Source organism: Salvelinus alpinus, chromosome 23, assembly GCF_045679555.1.
Source record: "Salvelinus alpinus chromosome 23, SLU_Salpinus.1, whole genome shotgun sequence".
In the NCBI taxonomy this organism is placed as follows: Eukaryota; Metazoa; Chordata; class Actinopteri; order Salmoniformes; family Salmonidae; genus Salvelinus; species Salvelinus alpinus.
The window spans coordinates 11,839,521-11,859,607 of record NC_092108.1 but is presented as its reverse complement, the minus strand read 5'-3'; the positions used below and the strand labels follow the sequence as shown (position 1 = coordinate 11,859,607).

The 20,087-nt window shown below is 47.0% G+C and overlaps 2 protein-coding genes across 2 annotated transcripts; one reads left to right on the top strand and one right to left on the bottom strand.

Moving 5' to 3' along the window:
- Positions 1-6,984: 6,984 nt before the first annotated feature.
- On the bottom strand, positions 6,985-9,524 carry LOC139550222 (eukaryotic translation initiation factor 3 subunit F-like). Its single transcript, XM_071360949.1, has 8 exons — positions 9,307-9,524; positions 8,883-8,953; positions 8,683-8,762; positions 8,362-8,499; positions 8,013-8,104; positions 7,717-7,853; positions 7,417-7,530; positions 6,985-7,165 (listed from the first exon to the last, which is right to left on the bottom strand). The coding sequence occupies exons 1-8, from the start codon at positions 9,416-9,418 to the stop codon at positions 7,088-7,090; spliced, it is 822 nt and encodes a 273-aa protein (XP_071217050.1). The 5' UTR covers positions 9,419-9,524; the 3' UTR covers positions 6,985-7,087.
- Positions 9,525-9,976: 452 nt separating this feature from the next.
- LOC139550221 (G protein-activated inward rectifier potassium channel 3-like) lies at positions 9,977-18,727 on the top strand. The gene is made up of 8 exons (XM_071360948.1): positions 9,977-10,463; positions 12,405-12,800; positions 13,514-13,724; positions 14,253-14,454; positions 14,835-15,027; positions 16,872-17,069; positions 17,430-17,560; positions 18,054-18,727. Exons 2-8 carry the CDS (start codon positions 12,512-12,514, stop codon positions 18,327-18,329), a joined length of 1,500 nt encoding a protein of 499 aa, XP_071217049.1. The 5' UTR covers positions 9,977-10,463; positions 12,405-12,511; the 3' UTR covers positions 18,330-18,727.
- The last annotated feature ends 1,360 nt before the right edge of the window (positions 18,728-20,087 follow it).

The following is a 20,087-nucleotide window of genomic DNA, read 5'->3' as shown; positions in this document are numbered from 1 at the left end:
AACATTGGCGTAAAAATCCGACTTGAATAAAGTACACACTGGAAAATAAATCCAGACTGTGGAAAACCCCAAAATAAACGAACAACCTCATACAAAACAGAAAGACAAGCCCGCACAAACAAACGGGCTAAACAAACTTAAATAGCACCACCCTAACAATAAACAGGTGAAATCAATTAGTCAAAACCAAACGAAAAGGAAAAAGGGATCGGTGGCAGCTAGTAGACCGGCGACGACGACCGCCGAGCGCCACTCGAACAGGAAGGGAAGCCACCTTCGGTAATACTCGTTACAGTACCCCCCTCCTGACGCGCAGCTCCCGCAGTGCGCCGACGCCGGCCTCGAGGACGACCCGGGGTCCGAGGCGCAGGGCGATCCGGATGGAGGCGATGGAACTCTCTCAGCATAGATGGATCCAATATATCCCCCACCGGGACCCAGCACCTCTCCTCCGGACCGTACCCCTCCCAGTCCACGAGGTACTGCAGGCCCCTCACCCGGCGTCTGGAATCCAGAATGGACCGTATCCTGTACGCCGGGGACCCCTCTATGTCCAGAGGGGGCGGAGGGACCTCCAGAACCTCACCTTCCTGCATGGGACCAGCTACCACCGGCCTGAGGAGAGACACATGAAATGAGGGGTTAATACGATAATACGAAGGAAGTAACAATCGGTAACACACCTCATTTATTCTCCTCAGGACATTAAATGGCCCTACACACTGCGGACCCAGCTTCCGGCAGGGCAGGCGGAGGGGCAGGTTTCGGGTCGAGAGCCAGACCCTATCCCCCGGTGCAAACACGGGGGCCTCACTGCGGTGACGGTCAGCGCTCTTCTTCTGCCGTCTACTCGCCTGACGCAGAGACTCCTGGACGGCTCTCCAAGTCTCCTTAGAGCGCTGTACCCACTCCTCCACCGCAGGAGCCTCGGTCTGACTCTGATGCCATGGTGCCAGAACCGGCTGGTACCCCAACACACACTCAAATGGTGACATGTTGGTAGAGGAGTGGCTTAGTGAGTTCTGGGCAATCTCTGCCCAGGGGATGTATCTTGACCACTCCCCTGGCCGGTCCTGGCAATACGACCGCAGAAACCTACCCACCTCCTGGTTCACTCTCTCCACCTGCCCATTACTCTCCGGGTGATACCCCGAGGTCAGGCTGACCGAGACCCCCAAATGCTCCATAAACGCCTTCCATATTCTGGAAGTGAACTGGGGACCCCGATCAGAAACGATATCCTCGGGCACCCCGTAGTGCCGGAAGACATGGGTAAATAGTGCCTCCGCAGTCTGCAGGGCCGTAGGGAGACCGGGCAACGGGATAAGACGGCAGTACTTAGAGAACCGATCCACAACGACCAGGATCGTAGTGTTTCCCTGAGATGGGGGTAGGTCAGTCAGAAAATCCACCGAAAGATGGGACCACGGCCGTTGTGGAACGGGGAGGGGTTGTAACTTCCCTCGAGGCAGGTGCCTAGGAGCCTTACTCTGAGCGCATACCGAACAGGAAGAGACATAGAATCGCACTTCCCTCTCCAAGGTGGGCCACCAGTACTTCCCCCTAAGACCTCGCACTGTCCTCGAAATACCCGGGTGACCTGACGAGAGTATACCATGAGCCCATCGAATCAATTGATCACGAACAGCGAGCGGTACGTACCTACGCCCCTCCGGGCACTGTGGAGGCGCAGGTTCCTCCCTTAACGCCCGCTCGATGTCCGCGTCCACCTCCCATACTATTGGTGCCACCAACTTGGCCGCCGGAATGATGGGAGTAGGATCGATGGACCGGTCCTCTGAGTCATAGAGGCGAGAGCGCGTCGGCCTTAGTGTTGAGGGAACCTGGTCGATACGAGATCGTAAAACGAAATCTGGTGAAATACATGGCCCACCTTGCCTGACGCGGATTCAGTCTCTTAGCTGATCGGATATACTCCAGGTTACGGTGGTCAGTCCAGATGAGGAAAGGGTGCTTAGCCCCCTCAAGCCAGTGTCTCCACACCTTCAGGGCTTTAACCATAGCCAACAACTCCCTATCCCCCACATCATAATTCCGCTCCGCTGGCCCGAGCTTTTTCGAAAAAAAAGCACAGGGGCGGAGCTTTGGTGGCGTACCCGAGCGCTGTGAGAGCACCGCTCCAACCCCAGCCTCGGATGCGTCCACCTCTACTATGAACGCCAAAGAAGGGTCCGGATGCGCCAACACTGGCGCCTCGGTAAACAGCACCTTCAACCTACGGAAGGCTCTGTCCGCCTCTGCTGACCACTGCAAACGCACCGGCCCCCCCTTCAGCAGTGAGGTAATAGGAGCTGCTACCTGACCAAAACCCCGGATAAACCTCCGGTAGTAATTGGCAAACCCTAAGAACCGCTGCACCTCTTTTACCGTGGTCGGAGTCGGCCAATTACGCACGGCTTTTACGCGGTCACCCTCCATTACCACCCCCGAGCTGGAAATGCGATAACCCAGGAAGGAAACGGCTTGTTTGGAAAACTCACATTTCTCCGCCTTCACGTACAGGTCATGCTCCAGCAGTCGCCCAAGAACCTTGCGCACCAGAGACACATGCGCGGCGCGTGTAGCGGAGTAGATCAAAATATCGTCAATATACACCACCACACCCTGTCCGTGCAGGTCTCTGAGAATCTCGTCAACAAAGGATTGAAAGACAGCTGGAGCATTCTTTAACCCGTACGGCATGACGAGGTACTCATAATGGCCCGATGTGGTACTAAACGCGGTTTTCCACTCATCTCCCCCCCGAATACGCACCAGATTATACGCGCTCCTGAGATCCAGTTTCGTGAAGAACCGTGCTCCGTGGAATGATTCCATCGCCGTAGCGATGAGAGGTAGTGGGTAACTAAAACCCACCGTGATGGAATTGAGACCTCGATAATCAATACACGGACGCAATCCACCATCCTTTTTCTTCACAAAAAAGAAACTCGAGGAGACGGGTGACATGGAGGGCCGAATGAATCCCTGTCCCAGAGCTTCCGTGACATATGTCTCCATAGCCAACGTCTCCTCCTGGGACAAAGGATACACATGACTCCTGGGTAGTGCAGCGTTTACCTGGAGGTTTATCACGCAATCCCCCTGCCTTCTTTTTACTGAAAGCGATAGCCAAATCGGCATACTCAGCGGGAATGCGCACGGTGGAAACCTGGTCTGGACTCTCCACCGTTGTCGCACCGATGGAAACTCCTACACACCTGCCTGAACACTCATCAGACCACCCCTGTAGAGCTCCCTGTTTCCACGAAATCGTCGGATTGTGAATAGCCAGCCAGGGAATCCCCAGCACCACCGGAAACGCAGGTGAATCGATAAGGAACAGACTAATCCGTTCCTTATGATTCCCCTGCATAATCATCTCCAAAGGAATTGTGGCCTCCCTGACCAGCCCTGACCCTAATGGTCGACTATCTAAGGAGTGCACAGGGAAGGGGGGTTCTACCTTAACTAACGGAATCCTCAACTTCTGAGCGAGTCCGCGATCTATAAAGTTCCCAGCTGCGCCTGAATCGACTAGCGCCTTATGCTGGAGAGAGGGAAAAAATTTAAGGAAACATATTAACAAAAACATGTGACCAACAGGAAGCTCTGGGAGAGTGTGGTGCTGACTCACCTGAGGTGACCGAGGAGTGTTCTGCCTGCCCTCTCGATTCCCAGATGGACTCCTCCAGCACCGACCGGAAGTGTGCCCTCTTCGGCCACAACTGGTACAGGAGGAGCCTCCTCCTCCGATCTCCCTAGATGCTGCCCCTCCTAGCTCCATCGGGATGGGAGCAGGAGGGTCAGGAGGTGGAACGGACAGGACCCTTTCAGAACGTCCGCGAGCAGCTAGCAGATGGTCTAACCGGATAGACATGTCTATTAGTTCATCCAAACTGAGCGTAGTGTCCCGACAAGCCAGCTCTCTGCGGACGTCCTCTCTCAGGCTACACCTGTAATGGTCTATCAGGGCCCTGTCGTTCCACCCTGCTCCAGCGGCCAAGGTCCGGAAATCCAGCGCGAAGTCCTGCGCGCTCCTCGTCCCCTGTCGGAGATAGAACAATCTCTCACCCGCCGCTCGGCCATCTGGAGGGTGATCGAACACGGCCCGAAAACGGCGGGTGAACTCCGGGTAGTGGCCCCTCGCTGAGTCGGGCCCGTTCCAGATCGCATTGGCCCACTCTAGGGCTCTACCCGTCAGGCAGGAGACGAGGACACTCACTCTCTCTTCGTCCGAGGGAGCTGGTCGAACGGTGGCCAGGTACAGATCTAATTGTAGCAGGAATCCCTGGCACCCCGCCGCCGCTCCATCGTACTGACTTGGAGGCGTAATACGCAAAGCGCTGGCACCGGATCCCGCTGGAGGAGATGGTATAGTTGCTGGAGGGAGGGTAGGTGGGGTAGTAGGGAGACCACTCCTCTCACAACGATCCATCCTCTCCATCATTAGATCCATAGCTGATCCGATGCGATGGATGATGGACGTGTGATGAAGGACTCTCTCCTCCATCGTGGGGAGAGGGGTGGTCGCTGCTCCTGCTGGCTCCATATGAGGTGCGGGCTTCTGTTACGATCAATGAGGACAATTGTGAGGAGTCAGGCGCAGAGAGCAAAGATATGGGGAAAAACCACTCTTTAATGTCCAACCAGAAGAACAACTGGTAACGTCAAAACATTGGCGTAAAAATCCGACTTGAATAAAGTACACACTGGAAAATAAATCCAGACTGTGGAAAACCCCAAAATAAACGAACAACCTCATACAAAACAGAAAGACAAGCCCGCACAAACAGAAACGGGCTAAACGAACTTAAATAGCACCACCCTAACAATAAACAGGTGAAATCAATTAGTCAAAACCAAACGAAAAGGAAAAAGGGATCGGTGGCAGCTAGTAGACCGGCGACGACGACCGCCGAGCGCCACTCGAACAGGAAGGGAAGCCACCTTCGGTAATACTCGTTACATATAATTCACTGTATCACAATTCCAGTGGGTCAGAAGTTTACATACACTAAGTTGACTTTGCCTTTAAACAGCTTGGAAAATTCCAGAAAATTATGTAATGGCTTTAGAAACTTCTGATAGGCCAATTGACATAATTTGAACCTTCAAACTCAGTGTCTCTTTGCTTGACATCATGGGAAAATCAAAAGAACAATTTCAAACACCTGAAGGTACCATGTTCATCTATACAAACAATAGTACGCAAGTATAAACACCATGGGACCACACAGCCATCATACCACTCAGGAAGGAGACTTGTTCTGTCTCCTAGAGATGAACGTACTTTGGTGCGAAAAGTGCAAACCAATCCCAGAACAACAGCAAAGGACCTTGTGAAGATGCTGGAGGAAACAGGTACAAAAGTATCTATATCCACAGTAAAACGAGTCCTATATCAACATAACTTGAAAGGCCGCTCAGCAAGGATGAAGCCACTGCTCCAAAACCGCCATAAAAAAGCCAGACTAAGGTTTGCAACTGCACATGGGGACAAAGATCATACTTTTTGGAGAAATTTCCTCTGGTCTGATGAAACAAAAATAGAATTGTTTGGCCATAATGATCATCGTTATGTTTGGAGGAAAAAGAGGGAGGCTTGCAAGCCGAAGAACACCATCCCAACCGTGAAGCACGGGGGTGGCAGCATCATGTTGTGGGGGTGCTTTGCTGCAGGAGGGACTGGTGCACTTCACAGAATAGATGGCTTCATGAGGAAGTAAAATTATGTGGATATATTGAAACATCTCAAGACATCAGTCAGGAAGTTAAAGCTTGGTCGCAAATGGGTCTTCCAAATGGACAATGATCCCAAGCAAACTTCCAAAGTTGTGGCAAAATGGCTTAAGGACAACAAAGTCAAGGTACTGGAGTGGCCATCACAAAGCCGACCTCAATCCTATAGAAAATGTGTGGGCAGAACTGAAAAAGCGTGTGAGCAAGGAGGCCTACAAACCTGACTCAGTTACACCAGCTCTGTCAGGAGAAATGGGCCAAAATTCACCCAACTTATTGTGGGAAGCTTGTGGAAGGCTACCTGAAACATTTGACCCAAGTTAAACAATTTAAAGGCAATGCTACCAAATACGAATGGAGTGTCTGTAAACTTCTCACCCACTGGGAATGTGATAAAATAAATAAAAGCTGAAATAAATCATTCTCTCTACTATTATTCTGACATTTCCCACTCTTAAAATAAAGTGGTGATCCTAACTGACCTAAGGCAGGGCATTTTTACTAGGATTAAATGTCAGGAATTGTGAAAAATTTAGTTTAAATGTATTTGGCTAAGGTGTATGTAAACTTCCGACTTCAACTAACCGTTGACTCCGCCCAGAAAGATGACTATTAGATGTAGGGTATGTTGTCAAATTGCCCCATATTCCCTTCATTTGATCAGGGTCCATATGGGTTTTGGGTTATACACAACATCTCTTTGACCCTATGGTCTTCAGAATTCTTTGGACCTTTGATCTTCTCCCAGTCCCTGCCCTGTATCTATGACCCCTGTTGCCTAGGAGACCCCTCACTGTGCCAGGCAAAAGAACTGAGCTCTTTAGTGCCACCCTGTGGACCAAATAGGGATTTCATCCTAGGGACTGAACTAATCTGCATTGTCATCATACTGTATGAGTAGGGCCCTGTGTTTTGCACAGTCTTGGTCCAATTCTCATTTCCGAATGAGGATTAAAATGCAGGATAAAACATTGTTATGTCCCATGATTGCAGAAAACACAGGGCCCTAAATACAAGGCCTGTTTGTATTACTTCTGGAACAACCAACAGAGGGAGAGTACTCACACAAGCAAATGCTTCTGAGCTTTAATTTATATTCATACTGCTTTTCCAGAAATATAAATTATGTTACTAGGCATGCATTGTCCCAATCAGGAACACATTGTGGAATCTGAAAATAAATTATTTTAGCTAGAAAACATCACTTCAGTTATAGCAAGCAAACATTGCAATTACACACTGTACTGTTTATCACCTTTATTAAATTTGAGCTAAAGAAGTATACCAACAAATTCAATATCGATCACTCTTTATTAAGAACTACACAATCCTGATCCCTCAATGCTCAGAGTACCACAATCTTCTCATTCAGGGCGATCTGTGCTTGAGTCAGATTAGATAGATAGGTCACCATCAACAGGTCCTGTGAAAGAGAAACAGTATACATTCACACAAATGTCATGAGTGCAAGGGACAAATATTTACTATAGCTGTTCAACTGAATCAATTCCACAAGATGAGGGGCCGTATGTATCAAGCGTCTCAGGGTAGGAGTGCTGATCTAGGATCAGATTCCCGTCCATGTAATCGTGATGTAAAAAAAAGAAGGCAAAACTGATCCTAAACCAGCACTTGATAAATACAGGCCCAAATCCAAGAGGCATAATTACTTACGTTGATGTTAGAGTTGAGCATGGTCTCAAAGTCCTCTGCCGTGATCTTAGGAACCTTGTTGACCAGATCCATCAGGTAACGTCCAACACTGTTATCTGCCGTCTGCTTACCAGACTGAGAAACATACAGAAAGAAAAGCTTAGGTTATGGCCACAGAGACACAAATTAAGTCGTAACTCAACTAAAATCAACTATTTTCCGATGAGCTGCATACGGTAAAAAGGTTAACATAACGGACGTCTCCGTAATGTAATATGGGACGCAGCCATAATATAGGCTCTGTGTGTGTAGGCTACTCACCAACACATCCTCAATGTAGGTCAGTACTGTGGCCAGCATATCCTGAACGCGGCCTGCAGCCCCGCCCACCTGGCAGAGGTCAGAGGTCAGCCCATTGGTGGTGTTAGGAGCATCTCTCGTCCTCTGGAGAAGGTCAACTAGAATATACAAATTACTTTATCAATTTTATTAAGGATTTCCCCACCCCAACAAGAAGACATGACTCAACAAATAAAACCATGTCCAAACCAGGAACAATTGGGACAGAGAATCATTAGCTGGACAGAAAACAAGGAAAGAAGAATTAAGGTTCTGACCTCCTATCCTCTCTGTGTCGTAATACTTGTATTTCACACTCAGGGGAGTGAACATCACACCGACTGTCTTTCCCGGCACACCCATCTGGGCACTGTCATGGCAAACAAAGCAATGGGAAAAAATTACATGAATTTATTTAAACTATCATAAGGAATGCCAAAGTGCGTAAAGCAAAGTAATGAAACAGCAAATGCAAACATAACAAAACAACTGAAAGATGAGATCAGGAAGTCACAGGGAGTTGAAGCAACTCTGCTTAGGATGGAGTCAACAACAGCTTTTCAGTGGACCAACTAAAGTACTGAGACAGAAGAAGAGAGACTGGTGTAAGTGAGGGAAGTCCCAGACCTGACGTAGGCACGGATGTTCATCTTGCCACTCTGCAGGGCGGTGTCCATGGTCAGGTGGATGGGGTTTGTGGCCTCTCGGCTGTAGTACTCATGGATCAACACAGAGTGCTCGGTAATCTCAAAGCCTGTGGCATACCTGACGAAGGAGAATGGTTTCACTTCAGAGCAGTGTCCTGACACAAGCACACAGATTTACTTTGAACAAAATGTACTTTTTTCCCTTTCTAGTTAATTGAATAAGTTGTCAATAATTGTCAGTACCGGTGTGGGACAAAAGCTTTTTTCTAATGGGACTAGGGAAGAATATAAGCCTACTCACCATCCAACAATGACCTCGCTGGGTGACACCCTCTTATGAAGATCATACATGTTCTTGGCGAACTCCATGTCCACAGCAACCTGTCACCATCACAAAGACACCAGTGTCACTTCTAGGACTACATGTGCAAGCTTTCTTAATTTCTACACTACAGCAATAGCTAGATAGTATGTAGTTGTATCAGTGACACTTCTCATCACCTCGTCTTCAGACTCATTGTGGGGGACGGAGAAACAGTTGGTGACCTCAACAGAGTGCTTGTCAATGGTACCTGAGGAAGACAAGGAATGCATTAAGTTACGATACCCATGTTGTGCCTATGATACGGGGACAAATTTAACTATTCTATGGAACCTGTTACTCGCTAGCTAGCAAAGTTTCAACAACATAAACATTACACAGTAATCTAGGCAAGCTAAAATATTTTAATACTTGGTCAAATCTTTATAATCAGAGGAGTTTTGGTATATTTTCGGATCAAGAGGATGTGAGAGCCTGGCAATGCATCAGCAAAGTGATGCAAGCTAAGTTAGCCGTAGCTAGCTTGTTTAAGACAGGCTGTTAGCCTCTCTGAGCGTCTGATCAATTTTCATTAGAGCTAAAGTAAGTTTCGGGTTAAATTACCAAGCAAGGTTCCAATCACACGACTCGCTCCCTCATTTCTCCGTTCGTAAGAATCGCCGATGGAGGCGAGAACGACAGGGTGAATTTTCACCACGGGGCCATACACCGACATCTTGAAAAAGGAACACTTTTACGCTTCCGGTCGCCTTATCGGCGTGTGACAAATACAGAAAAGGTGCGTCACCTGCTGCATTGGAAGTAGTATTGCACACAGAGGCGACCTAATAATACAACAAATAAAGCCTTATAATAAAAAAAGAATAGTCTAAATGTAATTAACCATTGAATGCATCAGAAGACCAATTATTTCTGAAAAACAGTATCAAATACTGTAATTGAAATGCTGTTAGGCTATTTGGCTGTTCAGAAACTGGTTGTTTCACATGGATATGAATTCATTTATTTTCAAAACGTCATCCTCCACAGACGGAATATCATTACGACCTTCTGCAAGCCTATTGAAGAATAGGTCAACTGGATCATAAAATGGTCTCTATAGCAACCTCGGGTTGTAAATGCCTCCTCACATCATCGGCATCTAAATGTCCAGACTTTACCATATGTGTAAAACAGTTGACAAAACAGCACAATGGTTTACATATCTAATGCCTGTCGTGATCATGAATCTGGGTGATGGTTTATGAATGATGGTGATGACAGCATCCTCCTCGACTGTCGCTCCCATAATCTAACACCTGCGCAGCTGCCGGTAATTCATACAATTTTATCTGATGCGGATCGCTGCTGCTGGCTGCACTGTCTATACCCAATGGTCTGTACGGACGAACTGCCACCATTTTAAACTCTTTGAAGACAAACTTGGAAAATATAAGAATATGCTATTTGTGAGCACGCTATTCATTGAGGATTACAGACATCTAAAAAGCAGAGTCGTTTGGTTGGGGTTGCCTTTGTTTTCTGTTGAGAGAGTAGAGGACTGAACTGATGCTGCGTCGAACACCCTCCTGATCAGCAGAGCCGATGGTAAACATAATTTTTTTTGTCGGATGATCGAACCTGAGCGGACGATCTCCGAGGCTCACTCTTGGACCATCCACTCATCTGTAAGGTCCTTTATAAATAAATAAAGGGACGGGATATTATTTTAAATAGGATAAGGCAATTACCAGATGAAAGCGGGACAAACCCCACTACAGGTAAGATAAATCACTGTTGTTTTCTTTATAATTGATAAATGTGTATTTTCTAATCGAATACATTAAGAAATGTTTAATGCGTCATTGTTGAATAGTCAACACCGTAGGCTATAGGCTATTCCATCACCCCACGCGTTTAGTTACCGAATATTCTATCCAGGTAGTGTTTTATATCACTGTAGGAAACCGGGCTCCATTTTATACGTAACACGGTGATTATGCACAGTATTAGAATGGAACCTGTCTTATTGCTGTTTTGTGTTCATATAGGCCTATATTACAGAATACGTTAAAAGTGACATTGTACGTTTTCTGAGAAATAATAGCCTCCTTCCTGTAATTCCTGTAATTTATTGTGCTCCCATAACAGACAGGCACAGACACAGGCTATGCATGACCAATCGAATGACCTTATTCTTAAGGCTATATGTATAGCATATGGTTTTGTCTCGGCAATATGTGACTCTTTCTCGGACCAAATTCACTTTCCCCATCCCCCACAGTCAGACAGGAAAAATAACCAATCTGTCCTTGTCAGTGGAATTATTCAGCTCTGACTCTCAAATGGCACCCTAGTCCCTTCATTACTTTTGACCAGAGCCCAATGGACCCCCTAATCAAAAGTAGTGCACTACATAGGAAATATGGTGCCATTTGGGACGTAGATCGGGGCTTCACTCATTCCTCTCTGTAACATCTGACCTATTCCATTAATATAGATTAGACTGTACTGAAGGTAATAGGAGAGTTTGTGCAGAGAAAGTTGAGTCAAGGACAGATAGAGACATGGGTATTGAGTCAAGGACAGATAGAGACATGGGTATTGAGTCAAGGACAGATGGAGACATGGGTATTGAGTCAAGGACAGATAGAGACATGGGTATTGAGTCAAGGACAGATAGAGACATGGGTATTGAGTCAAGGACAGATAGAGACATGGGTATTGAGTCAAGGACAGATAGAGACATGGGTATTGAGTCAAGGACAGATAGAGACATGGGTATTGAGTCAAGGACAGATGGAGACATGGGTATTGAGTCAAGGACAGATGGAGACATGGGTATTGAGTCAAGGACAGATGGAGACATGGGTATTGAGTCAAGGACAGATGGAGACATGGGTATTGAGTCAAGGACAGATCGAGACATGGGTATTGAGTCAAGGACAGATAGAGACATGGGTATTGAGTCAAGGACAGATCGAGACATGGGTATTGAGTCAGGACAGATAGAGACATGGGTATTGAGTCAAGGACAGATGGAGACATGGGTATTGAGTCACGACAGATAGAGACATGGGTATTGAGTCAAGGACAGATAGAGACATGGGTATTGAGTCAAGGACAGATAGAGACATGGGTATTGAGTCAAGGACAGATAGAGACATGGGTATTGAGTCAAGGACAGATGGAGACATGGGTATTGAGTCAAGGACAGATCGAGACATGGGTATTGAGTCAAGGACAGATAGAGACATGGGTATTGAGTCAAGGACAGATAGAGACATGGGTATTGAGTCACGACAGATAGAGACATGGGTATTGAGTCAAGGACAGATAGAGACATGGGTATTGAGTCAAGGACAGATAGAGACATGGGTATTGAGTCAAGGACAGATGGAGACATGGGTATTGAGTCAGGACCATTTCTTGAGGGACAGAAGACTACTTCCCAAATGCCACCCTAATTCCTATAGTGCACTTATTTTGTCCATAGGGCTCTGTTCAAAAGTAGCATACTATAAAAGGAATAGGTTGCCGTTTGGGATGAAAACATAGTGTTATTCAGTGTAGTGAAGGGCATAAGTTCTGCTCAACACTGGCCCTTCAACACTCTCTGTAGAACATATATGCAGCATGCAGAGCCCTCAAAATACCCCACATTTCTATGACCTCACAATAATAATTCGGATCAATTTCCCCCTTCTTGTTTTGTATTCTAGGACCTTAACGTAAAGAACCGGATTAAACAGTCAATAACCAGTGGACAGAGTCTGCCATAGGGGAGATTATCAAAAACTCAGTAAACACACATACACCATCATTCCCGATGGCGCTTGAAGACTCTGCCTTCACCTCGCGGCCAGAGTCCCTCTCTCTGCCCGTGGTGGAGAAAGCGAAGGGACCAGTGGAAGAGGCTACCGAGGTGACGGCCTCCACCGGAGTGTTTGATGTGTCTGAGGATCTGGGCCATGTGGTTACCACGGATACCGCCCAGCCTGGCGTTAACAGATCGTGGAAGTCCAAGTTGGCAGAGAGGCAGGCCAATGCAGCATCCGAGGAGTACGTTAAGAAGCTGCCTCGGGTGGTGGAGAAGGAGAGGGGTAGATTTGGCTGGGGTGAGTAGTGTAGTGCTGTTGCCTTTATCGGTGTCCAAAATTGGCACCCTATCTGCTCTGGTCAAAAGTAGGGCACTATGTAGTGAGTAAGGGGCCATTTGGAACGCACACTTTCTCTCCCAGGACTGTTCTTCTTTTCTGCCCTGAGACATTGTTGGCGCCACGAGAGTGAATCTATCTAGAACGAGAGGTTACTAAGCGACCGTCTGACAGTGTTCTGTGACCAATGTAAGGTTTTGTGTTTGGCTTTAAATGATTTACCCTGACAGACAGGCTAAATCCCAAATTACACCCTATTTCCTATATATTAGGGTGCCATTTGGGATGCACTCTGTGTTCTCTCTGGCTCTCTACAGTCTGCAGATAGGTGGTTATTGAATGCATCTTCTCTCTCCCTCCTCCTCCACCTCTACCTCCTCCACCTCTACCCCCCTCTTGCTGCTTTACCCCCTCCCTCCTCTAACCCCTCCCCTCCTCCACTTCTACCCCCCTCCTCCTCTACCCTCCTCCCCTCCTGTGTAAAATGCCTGTTCCTCTGGTTTCTCCCCCCCAACCCATCTTCCTATTGCTCGTTCCCTTAGTCCCATAGTTCTACTGCCGATATGTCACTGTAGTCTTTCCCTGTCTCACTCCTCTTTCTCTCTTTCTCTCTCTCTCTCTCTTTCTCTCTCTCTCCCCCTCCCTCCCTTCCTGGCCTGGTTTCCTGCCTGCAGCCAAGAGACGTAAGACTCAGCGCTATGTGGAGAAGAATGGTCGCTGTAACGTTTCACACGGCAACATGAGGGAGACGTACCGTTATCTGACAGATATCTTCACCACGCTGGTGGACCTCAACTGGCGCTGCTCACTTTTTGTCTTCGTCATGGCCTACGCCATCACCTGGCTCTTCTTCGGGGCCATTTGGTACCTGATAGCCTACCTCCGGTGAGAGGGACAGACAGACAGCAGGCCAGAGGACACTTTGGATAGTCCCAAATGACACCCTATTCTCCTATAGTGCACTATATAAGGAATGGGATGCCATTTCAGAGTCACTCTACATGATGCAATTTCTTCTCTGTAGAGCAAGTATATTAGTAAATGGATAGTTTTTCACAACCTATATTTTTGTTTGCTCCTCTCTCTCTCTTCCTCTCTTCCTCTCTCTTTTCCACTCCTCTCTTCCTCTCCTCTCTCTCTCTCTTCCACTCCTCTCTTCCTCTCCTCTCTCTCTCTCTCTTCCACTCCTCTTCCACTCCTCCTTCCTCTCCTCTCTCTCTCACTCTCTCTCTCTCTCTCTCCCTCACTTTCTCTCTTTCCACTGCTCCCTTCTCCACCTCCCCCTATTTGTATTTATTTCACCTTTATTTTAGCAGAGTCCCATTGAGACCAAGGTTTCTTTTACAAGGGAACCCTGCATGTACACAATTTACAAAAACAACATAATAAAAAATGTGGTTTCTCCCCTCCCAGAGGGGATCTAGATCATCTGGAGGATGAGACATGGACACCGTGCGTCAACAACGTGAACGGCTTCATCTCTGCCTTCCTCTTCTCCATCGAGACAGAGACCACCATTGGTTACGGCCACCGTGTCATCACTGACCAGTGTCCAGTGGGCACCATGCTGCTCCTGCTCCAGGCCATACTGGGATCTATGGTCAACGCCTTCATGGTGAGACTCATTGATTGCACCCCTAATGGTTCCCTACGTAGTGAACTAATTTTGACCAGGGCCCATAGTGTTCTGGTCAAAGGCTCTGGTTAAAAGTAGTGCACTATATCAGGAATAGGGTGCCGTTTGAGATGCAGGCCCATACAGTCCCTACTGTATTTTTTTACTGTACCCTAAGGACATATTCTGACACTAATACAATCACATCTGTTTCTCTCCGTTGTACAAATAGTTTGATGAACTTGTAATCATATCAAAAAGCTGCCCCTTTAAAAAGGACCTTTTCTCCGTCTATGCCTTTTGGAGCTGTTGGGATGAAGCGGAAGTGACATTTCCATTGGACTTTTGTTTGGACAATGAAGTGATCTTCTTCTCCTCAGGTGGGCTGTATGTTTGTGAAGATCTCTCAGCCCAATAAGCGTGCGGAGACCCTGGTGTTTTCTAAGAATGCAGTGATCTCTCTGAGAGACGACAGACTGTGTCTGATGTTCCGGGTGGGAGACCTGCGCAGCTCACACATTGTAGGAGCCAACATGAGGGCCAAACTCATCAAGTCTAAACAGACTCAGGAAGGTGAGGCTAGTATACAATCAACCGCCATACAAGGGTCTGCATCCCAAATGGCACCCTATTACCTATATAGTGCACTACTTTTGACCAGAGCTCTATGGCCCCAGTTAGAATTAGTGCACTACATGGGGAATGGAGTGCCATTTGAGATACAAACAAGAACACTCCACATGTTATTTTCTAGTATGGAAGTGATATACTGTGTACAACATATTATGGCTCTTTCCATTACATAGACTGACCACGTGAATCCAGGTGAAAGCTACAATGCATTTGGAAAGTATTCAGACCCCTTTACTTTTTCAACATTTTGTTACGTTACAGCCTTATTTAAAAATGGATTAAATAGTTTTTTTCCGCCCTCAATCTACACACAATACCCCATAATGACAAAGCAAAAACTAGATTGTAGAACATTTTGCAATGTATAAAAAATAAATAATGGAAATATCACATTTACATAAGTTTTCTGACCCTTTTACTCAGTACTTTGTTGAATCACCTTTGGCATCGATTAAAGCCTAGAGTCTTGGGTATGACGCTACAAGCTTGGCACACCTGTATTTGGGGAGTTTCTTCCATTCTTCTTTGCAGATCCTCTCAAGCTCTGTCAGGTTGGATGGGGAGCGTCGCTGCACAGCTATTTTAAGGTCTCCAGAGATGTTCGATCGTGTTCAAGTCCAGGCTCTGGCTGGACCACTCAAGGACATTCAGAGACTTGTCCCGAAGCCACTCCTGCGTTGTCTTGGCTGTGTGCTTAGGGTTGTTGTCCTGTTGGAAAGTGAACCTTCGCCACAGTCTGATGTCCAGTTTGTAAAAAAAAAAAAGTTATTTTCTGTAAAAAAGTTGTTTTTATTTTTAATAAATTAGCAAACATTTATAAAAACCTGTTTTCGCCTTGTCATTATAGGGTATTGTGTGTAGATTGATGAAGGAAAATAAATAATTTTATCAATTTTAGAATAAGGCTGTAACGTAGCAAAATGTGGAAAAAGGAAGGGGTACGAATGCACTGTATGATCGCTTATTGATGTTACTTGTTAAATCCACTTCAATCAGAGGAGGGGAGGAGACAGGTTAAAGAAGGATTTCTAGGCCTTGAGACAATTGAGACATGGATTGCGTATGTGTGCCATTCAGAGGGTGAATGGGCAAGACAAAAGATTTAAGTGCCTTTGAACAAAGTATGGTAGTAGGTGCCAGGCGCACCAGTTTGTGTCAAGAATGGCAACACTCCTGGGTTTTTCACGCTCCAGTTTCCTGTGTGCATCAAGAATGGTCCACCACCCAAAGGACATCCAGCCAACTTGACACAACTGTGGGAAGCATTGTGTATTGATAACCGATCTGGCCGTAATAGCCACAGGTACTCTTAAATCTCTACCCGGTACACCCAGAAGAGGACTGGCCACCCCCTCGGAGCCTGGTTCTTGTTTTTTCCTAGCCACTGTGCTGCTTCATCTGCATCGCTTGCTCTCTGGGTTTTAGGCTGGCTTTCTGTAAAGCACTTTGTGACATCAGCTGATGTAAAAAGGGCTTTATAGATTTGATGATTGATTGAGTCTTTTTTTGTTGTCCAGGGCTGCATTCCGTTCCAAATAATCATCTTCTCTTCCTCCCTTCACTTGGAGTGAACACTCGGTGACGTATGTATGACGTTTCCCCAAGGGAGCCTTTCCCGAGCGAGGGGGAGTGGAGGAGGGAAGAGGTCGCATGTAAAGTGGATTGGGACGTCCCTCAGGACTAGGCTTAATCTGTATCCAGGAAACCGTCCCTCAAAGTTTTATAACTCACTTCTCTCTCTTGTCCCCCTTTCTCCCCTTCTCCATCTCTCTCCCCCTCTCCAGGTGAATTTATCCCTCTGGATCAGACAGACATCAGTGTGGGTTTTGAGACTGGGGACGACCGCCTGTTTCTGGTGTCTCCACTGGTCATCTCCCACGAGATCGACTGCCGCTCGCCCTTCTGGGACATGTCTCAGGGCCAGCTGGAGAAGGATGACTTTGAGATGGTTGTTATCCTGGAGGGAATGGTGGAGGCCACTGGTTAGTCCATGGTTGAGTCCCAAATGGCAACTTATTCTAAAACAGGTTTTTCAAACGGCACACTATGAAAGACAGGCAACCGACTCTACTATTTACTGTTCATTTTCAGTGAATCAACGACGCATTCCGCTTACAGTTACTTCAGGTTCCCATAAGGCTCTGGTAAAAAGTGGTGTGACCAGAATAGGGTGCCAATTATAGGATCTCTATGGGTGCACCATGACATGGAAGTGGAAGTGGCTTTCCTGCCCACTGAGAAAAGATTTGCTTAGTCATCATAGCAGCTGAAGGGGCGCTGCCAGGGGAGGTTAATGTGTTCTTATAAAGTGTGTGTGTGTGCGTATGTGTTGGTACCCCCAGGTATGACGTGCCAGGCGCGGAGCTCTTACCTGGCAGACGAGGTCCAGTGGGGTCACAGGTTTAGTCCGATGATGTCACTGGCCGAAGGCTTCTTTGACATTGACTATGGCGCCTTCCATCAAACCTTTGAGGTAAGAACACACACAAACACTCCAGAAAGGCTAAAAGCAGCAGGGATGCTGTTAGATATAACCTGCTGCGTGGCAATTCAACATGTGGAAAGGAATGGACAATGACGGTCCGCTGCTTTTAATCATGTACCATGTGATCACTGCCACTAGTACAGAACAACACAACAACTAAAGAAAATGAAAATCTGAATGTACACTTTTGGAATTACAGTAACACTGCAATGCAATCTAAGTATATGCACAGAGCACAATGGATGATAAGGACACAATGACAGCTCATGGAATTACTCAAAAGATAGCAATAACAAATGAAATGGCAACAATGTTTACTACATAAATAAATAATAAAATAACAGCCCCCCCTTTTTGTCAGTCTGGCATGTCTCCTCACTTACTCTTGTCATGTCACTAAAATTATTTTACCCTGATTCTGAAAGTTATTTTCCAAGTTGTCTGATACAGTAACCGCCACTCATACCCCTCTCTTCTGTAGGTGGACACTCCCTCTTGCTCAGCGCACGAACTCTCATTGGCTGCGGCCCGATTGGAGGCTCATCTCTATTGGTCGATCTCCAGTAAATTGGACGAAGAGAAATGGGAGGGATCTTCTCTGACCAATCAATCAGGGAAGCAGCTAGACAATGGGAAAGGAGGGGTTGTTGGCCCTGTTTCATTTATTGTTGGTGAGATCACTGGAATAGAAGAACAATCCGGTCCAGGGGAGTTGAATGGAAGTGTCACCACTGACCAGTCAGAATCAGAGGCCTAAAGTAGATTGGGGCACCCTATCCCCTATGCAGTGCACTTATTTTGAGCAGAGCCCTGGTCCACAGTACTATAAATGTCATGACAGGATGAACCACAACTGCAGTACTGTAAATTACTTTTAGCTAATGTATAACATACAGCCATAGAACATTTTTCCCCAAGGGAGAGTTGGGTGGTTTAAATGGTCCATTTTGCTCCTTTGTTGCTGTGTTGGATAACATTGACTTGAACATGACAAATTATATCAATTCAATTTTGTCTTTAATTTCTCTGGTGATATTTGATTGTTACCATGAATGTCTGTGCTTTACTATAATTATATTCTATTGTTATAGCTCCAATATCCTCTGCCAACAACATACATTATATTAATTAATTAATACACTTTTTTTTTTTTTTTTTAATTTTAAGAATTAAGTATTGACAATTCTTTGTCAGGAAAGAGGATGTTGTTCAGCCAGGTGATATAATGGAATGTTCAGAGACATAGAAAGAGAACGGTGTTTTGGAACGTTCTGGAACGTTCAGAGAGATAGAAAGAGAAGCATGTCATGTGTTGGCTGAATTGGGGAGTCGATGTATAAAAGGAATGATGTATTATGGATAGCGTCATAGAAGAGAACATGTATGGTTTTTCACTTTAGCATGTATAGAGCATATCAAGGAATCAATTGAAATAGTATCTCTAAATCTCTTTATCTCTAAACAAAAAAAACAAGGATTGTTTTTAAAAGATTATATAGAAGTGTACATTATGATCACATTAAAACAACCACCATTTTGTGATTAATTTAGATGTAGAATCATTACTGTGTTAACAATTTTAAAGGGTTACATCATATGTACTGTAGCTTGTCACTGAAGATGTCCCAACTGGAGACTAGTGGAAGTGTTCATCCAACAAAACCAAGTATTTTCTCTCTTGGGAATGTTTCTGTGTGCTTTCACGTAGAAAGTAAGTAGCACAATGAAATATTTTCTTTCTATAGCCTCTTAGGATTTAAGCACAACTGTGTTCCGCTCTGCTCACCCCAACCCCCTGCTCCGCTCTGCTCACCCCAACCCCCTGCTCCGCTCTGCTCACCCCAACCTCCTGCTCCGCTCTGCTCACCCCAACCTCCTGCTCCGCTCTGCTCACCCCAACCCCCTGCTCCGCTCTGCTCACCCCAACCCCCTGCTCCGCTCTGCTCACCCCAACCCCCTGCTCCGCTCTGCTCACCCCAACCCCCTGCTCCGCTCTGCTCACCCCAACCCCCTGCTCCGCTCTGCTCACCCCAACCCCCTGCTCCGCTCTGCTCACCCCAACCCCCTGCTCCGCTCTGCTCACCCCAACCCCCTGCTCCGCTCTGCTCACCCCAACCCCCTGCTCCGCTCTGCTCACCCCAACCCCCTGCTCCGCTCTGCTCACCCCAACCCCCTGCTCCGCTCTGCTCACCCCAACCCCCTGCTCCGCTCTGCTCACCCCAACCCCCTGCTCCGCTCTGCTCACCCCAACCCCCTGCTCCGCTCTGCTCACCCCAACCCCCTGCTCCGCTCTGCTCACCCCAACCCCCTGCTCCGCTCTGCTCACCCCAACCCCCTGCTCCGCTCTGCTCACCCCAACCCCCTGCTCCGCTCTGCTCACCCCAACCCCCTGCTCCGCTCTGCTCACCCCAACCCCCTGCTCCGCTCTGCTCACCCCAACCCCCTGCTCCGCTCTGCTCACCCCAACCCCCTGCTCCGCTCTGCTCACCCCAACCCCCTGCTCCGCTCTGCTCAC

What these genes read in the sequence shown, in the direction of transcription:
- LOC139550222 (XM_071360949.1), bottom strand. Translation starts at nt 9,418, where the DNA reads ATGTCGGTGTATGGCCCCGTGGTGAAAATTCACCCTGTCGTTCTCGCC. An exon ending in AACATCCGTGCCTACGTCAG is followed by an intron (nt 8,105 to 8,361) that starts GTCTGGGACTTC and finishes TTGCCATGACAG; the next exon opens with TGCCCAGATGGGTGTGCCGG. An exon ending in CGACACAGAGAGGATAGGAG is followed by an intron (nt 7,854 to 8,012) that starts GTCAGAACCTTA and finishes TGTATATTCTAG; the next exon opens with TTGACCTTCTCCAGAGGACG.
- LOC139550221 (XM_071360948.1), top strand. Translation starts at nt 12,512, where the DNA reads ATGGCGCTTGAAGACTCTGCCTTCACCTCGCGGCCAGAGTCCCTCTCT. An exon ending in GAGGGGTAGATTTGGCTGGG is followed by an intron (nt 12,801 to 13,513) that starts GTGAGTAGTGTA and finishes TCCTGCCTGCAG; the next exon opens with CCAAGAGACGTAAGACTCAG. An exon ending in TACCTGATAGCCTACCTCCG is followed by an intron (nt 13,725 to 14,252) that starts GTGAGAGGGACA and finishes CTCCCCTCCCAG; the next exon opens with AGGGGATCTAGATCATCTGG.